Source organism: Otolemur garnettii, unplaced genomic scaffold (assembly GCF_000181295.1).
Source record: "Otolemur garnettii isolate 467f Iridium unplaced genomic scaffold, OtoGar3 scaffold00223, whole genome shotgun sequence".
NCBI classification, from domain to species: Eukaryota; Metazoa; Chordata; class Mammalia; order Primates; family Galagidae; genus Otolemur; species Otolemur garnettii.
Window position 1 is genome coordinate 1,278,027 of NW_003852618.1, and position 9,889 is coordinate 1,287,915.

The window sequence follows — 9,889 nt, forward strand, 5'->3', positions numbered from 1 at the left end:
TGCCTGTAATCCCAATTACTCGGAGGCTGAGGCAAGAGAATCACCTAAGCCCAGAAGTTGGAGGTTGCTATGAGCTGTGATGCCACGGTGAGACTCTGTCTCTAAAAAAAAAAAATCTAGGAATACCAACTGATTATAGATAGTTTTTAGTAGTTCCCTGGGCATAACAGAAGCTGCAAGAGTACCAGAAAAGCGCTGGGTCTGGCCTAGCTGAGTACCGTGAATTCTAATCCTTGTTGTCATCAACATAGCTCCTTCCCTTCTTCCTTGCAATCATTTCATCAGGTAGCTTTCTCAAAGTTTGGTTATTTACTCTAAGATAACATTGTTTTGGAATGGCATTGTGTGAAATCCAAATGCCACACTATTTCTGGCAAAAAATTATAATAAGAGGACTAGATTAGAGCCAAGGGGGTCCAGATTCCAGTTCTGGTTCTGCTAATAACTGTCTAGGTTTGAGTAGATAACCACTTTGGTTTCCTTATCACCTGTGCCTTTCTCCTTACCTACTGTTTGGATAATCAGATAAGTGAAAGAATGTATGATAAAGTATTTGGACAAGTATGCCCTGTTGACAGATATCATAAAGTTAGTAGGGTAGTAATTATCAAGCAAATCCTGGAAATCATAGATACCCCATACCACTAGGAATGTTCTCAAATATCAACATCTTCTGGTTTAACATCTTCTTTTACATAGTGGAGTCATTGCTGATTGGAAGGTTATTGATGAAGATGAATATATATATATTTTGAAGATGAATATTTTTTAAAAAGTGACACAGAGAGTCAGCACCAATGGTCAGCTCATTGTCTTCAGAGTAATTCACCAGTCTTCAGGATGAGTCTGTCTCCACAACTTTAGGAGAAAGCTAGAGAAAAAAATCTCACCCTGAGACTTCCAGTGATATTTTTTAAATATAGGAACAGTTTTCCTTGGGCAGCCATTCCAGTTCTAACCTTTGCCTTTAGATCTGTAAGTGAACAATGTAAGTAATGTATGGAAACTGTTAAATGTGAACTTATCTCAGGGACCTGCAGTCTATTTCTCAGCCAGCCAAATTTTAGGGTCTTATGTATGTATCTTTTTCAAGTGCCAGCCTAATAGGATTCCAGGAAACTTTGTTTCAGAACTGATAAAATTAGGAATATTTGGTTTTAGCATCTTCTACCAGGGTCATTCTTCCAGTTTTATTTTGGCATATGTAATACCAAAAGTCCTTATCAGTTACAAGTCCGGATAGGATCAAGCCCTGCTGATCACTGAGATGAGGATAAGTTCACAAAGATCATTTGATAACCATGTGTACTAGCTGTTTGACGGTCTAGGGGTAAAAGGACAAGTTTGGATGCTGAGTGAAGTGAAACTAGAACACAGTTAAGGAGACAGACTAGGGGGACCTTACTGCTAATAGAAAAAGTCAGTGTCATGGGTTGTAGCATATCCAGAAAGACTTCCTTTACTTTTGAAATATGTTTAAATGTGTTACAAAGAATTGTAAGATTCAGCTGTCCGAGTTCTTCTGTCATAAATAATTTGTATTAAGTGACTACTTATAATTCCCAGTTATATGGAAATAAGCCCCATTACCCTAGCCAACAGCTAATATTAATACTATCTTGTTGGTATGCATACGATGAATTTTTAAAAATAATACTGCATAAAAACCACTGTCAGTCTCTATTCAACAGTACTTTATTTTTAAAGGATGCTGGCTTTTAAATTAAAATTAAATTGGATTTAAAATTAATTTTAATTTTAAATTTAAATTATTGTGATAATTTAAAAAACTTGTTCTGGGCTAGCAGGCAGGAGCCCCAGGTTCTGATTCTAATCTCAGTTCTGCCTCTAATTCCTTATGTTCACTTGGACATATCACCATCACTGTGGGTATAATTCTTCAACTGTAAAATAAGATACTACATGCTTATAAGAAAGTTGAAAGGCACTTCTTGAAATGTATGTGCTGTGACTTTTGTAGGTTTTGGTTTGCTTTTTGCATGGCCTTTTCAGCAAGGAGTGTGCTGGTAGTGGTGGTGGTGGTAAACACAGATAATAATTGCCAAAGGTTGCTGGTGGTATACTTTGGGAAGAAGACTTATACCTATACTGTTCAACATAGACAAAATGGACCTTACTAAGAATTCTTAGCATTCACTGGATAGGTAGGTTTCCTGAAACATCATATTTTTAACTATATAGTATTCCCTTGAAAGGTTATTTTAATAGCAGCATGTGTATAAGTCTCTACAATTTTAAGAATTAGAGGTATGTATTTTTTTGACTTAGCTAACCAGAAGCAGAACAGTAGTAGTCCAGAAGTACTTAAAGAAACAAAAGGACCATCTACAATTTAAAGTTTTGAATAGGTAAGCCAGTAGTCACAATCAATAATTCTGTGTTAAAAACAGCGAATTAATTTAGCATGTTGACATGTTAAATTATTACTGTAACCTGTTTTATGAGTGTATGTCCTGTCTCTTCCCAAATTATATGCCTCCTCAGAGGGAAGAGGTGAAGACTCCATATAGCTATGCTTACTAAAACTTATTAAAATGACCTGTACATATTAGTGTCTTCCCCCAAACTACTCTTGCTAAAACTATATCATTAACTTCTAAATGCCAAATTCAGTGGACTTTTATCAGTCCTAACCCTGTGTTCTATTACTAGCACTGGTTACTGCTGATTTCTCCTGGCTGAAGCACCTCCTTTGGCTTTAGTGACACCACTCTCTTCTGTTTCTTTTACCTGACAGTCCCTGCTCTGTCTCCATAAAATCCTCTTCCTGCTTCTTGAAGAGAAGTTAAGTGTGTTATCTTTGGATTCCTCACATCTACCACAGTGCCTGGCATGTAGCTTCTGCTCAATAATTGTTCAACAAAAGAGGAATGAATGAACAGACAGGGTTGTCAACCTCACCTCGAAAGCCAAACAATAACTAGCACTCCACCCCCAGAGTTAAAGTACTTTAAATTATATATAGTTGAATGTCACCCTTTGCAGACACCAGCTAGATAGCACATATCACAGCTATTGCTAAGATACAACATTTTAGTTCAAAATAATTTTTCAAATTAGACAAATCACCTGGTACGGATCCTAGAGAACGAGAGAACTATATTGCTAAAATATAAGTAATACAAATACAAAATAGTCCAGAGTTTAAGGTATAGTGCAGGAGATGCATTAGGGATACAAGTTTATAGAGCAACAATTCTCAACCTGTGAGAATACAGGAACTGTATTAGAGGGTCACAACATTAGGAAGGTCGAGAACCACTGCTATAGCAAAAGGGCAGGGAGCACTGAAAAGGGTAAGGTTGGGGCAAACTGGAATTAAAATTTGCCTGCTTTTTAATGTAGCCTGAGTATATACTAGACACTCCAGTTTACAATTAGTGAGCTGGAATGGGGGATCAAACCTAGTCAATGTGATATGCACATAAAACAAAAAACTTGCAGTTTTGACTGATCTTTGCAGTATTCTCCCTTCCCTACTTCTATCAATATGGGAGTGTGTTATAGACTGACTTGTGTCCTCCCCCAACCCAAATTCCTATGTTGAGGCCCTAACCCCCTAATGTGACTATATTTGAAGATAGGGCCTTAATGAGGTTGCTAGGGTTAAATGAGGTCACAAGGGTAGCCTAATTCAGTAGGACTGTTGTCCTTATAAGCTGAAGAAGAGATACCAGGAGTATGAGTACCAGAGAAAAAGGCTATGTGAAGACACAGAAAGAAGTCTGCAAGTCAAGGAGAGAGGCCTCACAAGAAACCAACCCTGTTAGCACCTTCATCTTGGACTTCTAGTCTCCAGAACTATGAGAAAATAAATTTCTGTTAAACTACCACATCTATGGTATTCTGTATGGCAGCCTAGCTGAATAACAAAAGCCATAAATTCTGTCTCAAAATGGAAATTTAAAGGAATTTGGAACTAGAGTCATTATATAACAGTAAAGTATTACTAACTTATTTTCAGTTATGTTCTAAGAAACAAAACCAAACAAAAGGTATTATTAACTTGAATTATTCTTTTGATGGGGCAAAGGTAAAAAGAGGATAAAATTATCTGTAGTGAAGTGGAGGACAAGCAGGAAATCTTTAAAAGGAGAAAATGAAAGTGAGAAAGTCACAGTCTAACCGAAGGAAACACCTTTTCCTTCATACACATAAAACTCTGGCTCCTTACCATTCCTTTGGGATTTCCCAGATTCCTGCTCCTGCTGGGTCTTCTTGGGATGGAGCTGGACAGTCAGTGACTCATATGACCTTCCCAAGGGGGCCAAGAGTATGTCCTGTCTTTCTGAATTGGCTGTGACCTGGGAATAATGAGGTATGATTGGACTTGTAGATTTTATGGGAACTGAAATAACTGTAGATTTAAAAAAAATCAAAAGCAGCATCTGCCAGGGACCAGGACAAAGAAAAGTGGACAAATTCTCATTCAACTGTAAATGGCAATAACAACTAGTAAAAAGAGACAGAGGTTAATCTCTGCTGTTGAGAACACTAGAGACTGAAATTCAGTGTCTCTTCTCTCATTCATCTGCAGAAGTTCAAGATCAGAGTCCTGAGATTTGGAAGGTACCTTAAAAATCATCCAATCCAATTCCAATAAATGGGGCTATTTCTTCTAAAACCATGCTGTCTAAAATGGTCATAACTAGCAAAATGTGGTTACTAAATACTTAATTTCACCTGTTTTTATTTTTAAATTTAAATTATATAGCTTACCTATTCATATTATATTTAGGAATATAGAATAGAATATAGAATATAGAATTATTCAGAATATAGTTATATTCTGCACTATCCTTGATATTTATTTGACCCTCCCCTCTAGACTACTTCTATGGAGAGGGAGTTTCTTTTTTTATCTAAGAAACAGTCTAACTTTATTAGCCTTGGTAGAGTGCTGTGGCATCACAGCTCACAGAAACCTCCAACTCCTGGGCGTAGGCGATTCTCTTAGGCGATTCTCCCGAGTAGCTGGGACCACAGGCACTTGCCACAATGCCTTTGTTGAAGTTTGGCAGAGGCTGGGTTTGAACCCACCACCCTCGGTATATGGGGCCAGCACCCTACCGACTGAGCCACAGGTGCCGCTGGCTGGAGAGGAAGTTTCTTATGGGGTAGCCATTTTATTTATGGGTAGCTATGAATGTTGGAAAATTTTTTGTTTTCCTTTGATACCTGTTTGCCTTCTTGTAATTTCCTACTTATCCTGGCTTTCCAAACTGGCATAAAATCAGTCTAGTGTTTCTTCTTTCTTTACTTAGTCACACTTTAGTTATTTGACGTAGTGAGGTCCCTCCCTAAGCCTTGTTTTTAGAGTATGCATGTTAAACACTTTCAGTGTTCTTCCACATGCTTTTGGCTTTGGCACAGTCCATGTACCCTGACCACTTGCAGTCAAATGATTGCCCCTTCATACCTACCTGCTTTCTAGGTTCATCAAGCTCTCTCTCCAGATCTTCCAGCACAGTCACCGCCTCTTCTCCAGTCTGTGGATGGTGTGCCTGCACCCATGCTTTCAGGTCCCCAGGAAGAATGCTCAGGAACTGTTCTAGCACCAGCAGGTCTAAAATCTGCTCCTTGGTATGATATTCTGGTCTCAGCCACTGCCGGCAAAGCTCCCAGAGCTGTGTAAGAGCTTCACGGGGTCCAGGTGCCTCCTGATAGCAGAGCTTCCTGAAGTGCTGTCTGAAGAGTTCTCTCCTCTGGGGACTGTACTTTTGTGAGATGGAGTCCTGTCCCCAGTAGTGGCCCTCTGCCTTAACTATCAGCAGTCCTTTTTGCTCCTCAGGTTCCAGGGCTGTGGACATTCTAGCCATTGTCACGAGATTTAATTTTCTGTCTGGGATATATTCAAGGAGAATCTCTTAGGATCTTGCCCCAGAGAAACTTGTAAGGCATAAGAAGTTAACCATTTGACTAGAGAAATGATAAAAGCTGCAGCAAACATAAACACACACTAAAGCCAAGCCACCAGAGCTGAGTCAGAGAAAACCGCTTATAGGAGGCTGTAAAAAAGAGCAGTGACAGAAGGACATGACTTGAATCTGTGTAATTTAAAGTAAGGTAATTTATCAAGATTAGAACTACAAATCCTCATGTAAAATACTCAAGTTTCTTGTAAGGTGATATAGATAAAGTGAGAACATATGCAACTTCCCTGGCATGGCAGCTGACACTAGTAAGCATAAATAAGTCCTAAGTGTTAACAGCTTTGTTAAAAAGCGCATTCCACATCCTGTGATGCATGGGTTGGCTTGTGTCCACAGGATTCAGTAGTTATAGGGTATGTGTGCCAACCTACCAAGAGGGTCAGATGGATGCTTCCTCAGAGGAACCCTCAACCAGAGCCCCCTTTCCACCCTGTCATCTCCAGGAATGTCGGGCCAAGTTCTCTCTTGTAGATTTGCTAGGAGATGGGAGGAGGGACAGGAGTGTTACACTATGCCCGCAAAGAGGAGGGGGCTGCTGCTAAACACATCTGTGCCCTGTCCCATCCTCTTCTCCACTTGGGAGCCGAAGATACTCACCTTATGCGTAGAGAAGAACAGGTGCTAAAACTAGCGTCCTTCCGACAGCCTGGAACAAAGGCTAGACTCAAAGAGACCAATCCCGGCCCAGCTGCTGCAGATCAGGCACTTCCGGGCCGCTCTAGGAAACTTCACCTTGGTGGTAGCAGCGGGGCTTGCTTCTTCCTCTCTGGCCGGTGGGGGACTAGGTTTCTGTGTCCTTTGTTGATGAAATTGCGGCACGTCTTAGCGTTTTCTAAAAAATTTCTTTCCTACTGAAGATTTGTTTCGGTTTAATTACTAAATAAGTAATGTAGATAAGTAATGCATGCATATACGTTTCTTAAAAAGAATAACGTCTCCTAGCATCTAATTTGACAATTTTTTTGGTGACATACCCTTTCATAGATACACTACAGATAAATATGTATTACCTTTGTTTTTGTTCTGCTACGCAAATTACAGTATTTTTGTACTGTATTTTTTCTTTTGCCAGTTGATCTTGGAGACTGTACCGGGGGTTTCCTTGATCTTGCTTTTATTTTTTTTCAAAACTGCACAGTATTCAATTGTGCAAATGTGCCATAATTTTCAACAACTACCCAATTGATAGTCATGAATTTGTTTCCAGATTTTTCCCCCACTGCTACAGTAAGTTATTGTGAACATACATCACTTTTGATGTGCAAGGATATATGCATAGTCTATATTCCTAGAAAGGGAATTACTGGAGCAACATTTGTACTTTTGCCAAATTACCAGTCTCAGAACCCACTGGCTATGTTCTTGATTGCCTATGCTTACCAACACAGTGTTAGACACTATTTTGATCTTTGCCAGTCTGATGGGTATAAAAATATTTTTTCCTTCCTCTTTCCCTTTCTTCCACAAATCATGATTCCTTATCTTGTATGCCAGAAACTGTTCTGGAAGCTGGAACTGCAGTTTTGAACAAAATAATGCCCTTGCTTTCATGGTCTAGTCTAGTGTATGCGTGTGAGGTGGGGATGCAGGCAATAAACCAGAAAAAATATAATACATACTGTATTTGATGGTGTATGTTATTCCTAAGGAGAAAAAAAAGGAAATAAGGATTTGGGGGTGAGAATGAAGTTAATGCAATTTAAATAGGATGCTCACAGAGACCTCACTATAATAAATAGACATTTTAGCAAAGATGTTTCAGGAAGAGGGATAGCAAATGCAAAGGCCTGGTGTGGGGCATGCTTGAAATATTCTGGGAGCAAGAAGGATGCATGTGTGTCTGGAGCTGAGTAAGAAATAGAGTGCTGGGAGTACAGAGGGGGATATTGAGGGCCTTGAGTGAGTGCAAAGATATTTTTACTTTGAGAAGCCACTCAAGGTTCTGAGTAGAGGAGTAACATCAGACTTAGGTATTGAAGATATTATTTAGACTAATGTGTTAAAAGTAAACTTGTATATGAAGTGGATTGAGCAAGGGCAGAAGTAGGGAGACAGGTTGGAAGTTATTGCCGCATTGGAATGGGGAGGGCATTTTTGAGATTAGCACAAAATCCTAAAGAGGTAAAACCAAAAAGCCATAAAGGGGAGGATAAATAAAATAGGTCTTATAAAAATGTAAAATTTTTGAATGAAGAAAACTAAAAGTGAAAATATAAACTAAAAGTAAAATATGGCACACATCTAAAAGACACAGGACTGATTTTCCTAATATACAAAGACCTCTTATATAAAAAATGTGGCTAACCCAATAAAAAAATTGACAAAAGACCTCAGTGGATATTTTGAAAACACAAATATTGAGGATAATAATGAACATGAAAAGCTTCACTAATATTTAAAGAGTTTAAATAAAACAAGACTGATTACTTAAAAAAATCTTTTAGAGATTTGTCTACCTCAAGACAAACGATTGATAATATTTGATGTTGGAACATGTGTAGAGACACGGGCACATCTAGTTGTACATTTCTAGAAGGCAAGACCTATTAAATTTAATATGTCCTGGCTCAGTTCCTGTGGCTCAAGCAGCTAAGGAGCCAGCCACATACACTTGAGCTGGTGGGTTTGAATCCAGCCCGGGCCTGCCAAACAACAATGACGGCTGCAACCAAAAAATAGCCAGGTGCTGTGGCAGGTGCCTGTAGTCCCAGCTACTTGGGAGGCAGAGGCTGGAGAATCGCTTGAGTCCAGGAGTTGGAGGTTGCTGTGAGCTGTGATGCCACGACACTCTACCCAGGGTGAGAACTTGAGGTTCTGTCTCAAAAAAAAAAAAAAATTAATATGTCCTATCCCTAATCCAACAGCTTATCTTCTTGGAATTACCCATATAGAAATGCTTACAGAAATGTTTGGACATATGTACAAATAAACACTTTATTTAAATGGGGAAATCCAAGTGCCCAGCACTTGGCAATTTAAATTTCCATTTGTCTAAAGATGCCAAAGGTATAGTGAGTGAAAAAGTTACAAGACAGGCTTGGCGCCTGTAGCACAGTGGTTACAGCTCCAGCCACATACACCAAGGGTGGCAGGTTCGAACCCAGTCCAGGCCAGCTAAACAACTGCAACAAAAAAATAGCCCAGCATTGTGGCAGGTGCCTGTAGTCCCAGCTACATCGGAGGCTGAGGCAAGAGAATTGCTTAAGCCTAAGAGTTGGAGGTTACTGTGAGCTGTGATGCTACAGCACTCTATGAGAGTGACATAGTGACACTCTGCCTCAAAAAAAAAAGTTACAAACAGTATTATGATTGTTTTTTTAAAATAATAATTATCTTACATGTGTTCACAGAGAACTTGTATTTTATACAGAATACATTTCTGGACAGTTTCAGTTTTTTTTTTTCTTTTTGGCTGGGGCTCAGTTTGAACCCACCACCCTCAGCATATGGGGCTGGTGCCCTACTCCTTGAGCCACAGGCACCACCCCAGTTTCAGTTTTTAATAAAAATTTGCTACTGGTATAAACAGTAAAAATAATTGTTTTTAAATCCCTATTCTTTACAACTTACAAAAATATTTCCTATTTAGGGAATTTCATCAATTTTCTTTTTTCTTTTTCTTTCTTTCTTTTTTTTTTTTTTTTTTTTTAGACAGAGTCTCACTATGTCACCCTTGGCAGAGTGTGTGGCATCATAGCTTACCACAGCCTCAAACTCTTAGGCTTAAGCGATTCTCTTGCCTCAGCCTCCCAGATAGCTGGGACTATAGGCGCCTGCCACAATGCCCAGCTATCTTCTGTTGCAGTTGTCATTGTTGTTTAGCTGGCCTGGTCTGGATTTGAACCCGGCTTCCTCAGTGTATGTGGCTGGTGCCTAACCACTGTACTATGGGCACCGAGCCCAATATTCCTTTTTCTTTCCTGAAATTGTTTCCC

General features: G+C 39.3%; 1 protein-coding gene across 2 annotated transcripts in view; it reads right to left on the reverse strand.

The window, feature by feature from the left end:
• Positions 1-6,463, reverse strand: part of ZSCAN16 (zinc finger and SCAN domain containing 16) — an 8,521-nt gene extending 2,058 nt beyond the window's left edge. Inside the window, exons 1-3 of one of the 2 annotated variants that reach the window (XM_023508107.1) lie at positions 6,326-6,463; positions 5,445-5,863; positions 4,196-4,325 (exon numbers count right to left, since the gene is read on the reverse strand). In XM_023508107.1, coding sequence (XP_023363875.1) covers positions 4,196-4,325; positions 5,445-5,840 — 526 coding nt within the window. In that variant the 5' untranslated portion in view covers positions 5,841-5,863; positions 6,326-6,463. Of the gene's footprint in view, positions 1-4,195; positions 4,326-5,444; positions 5,882-6,325 lie in introns of those variants that run through there. The other variant, XM_023508108.1, reaches the window with a different exon arrangement.
• Positions 6,464-9,889: the final 3,426 nt, after the last annotated feature.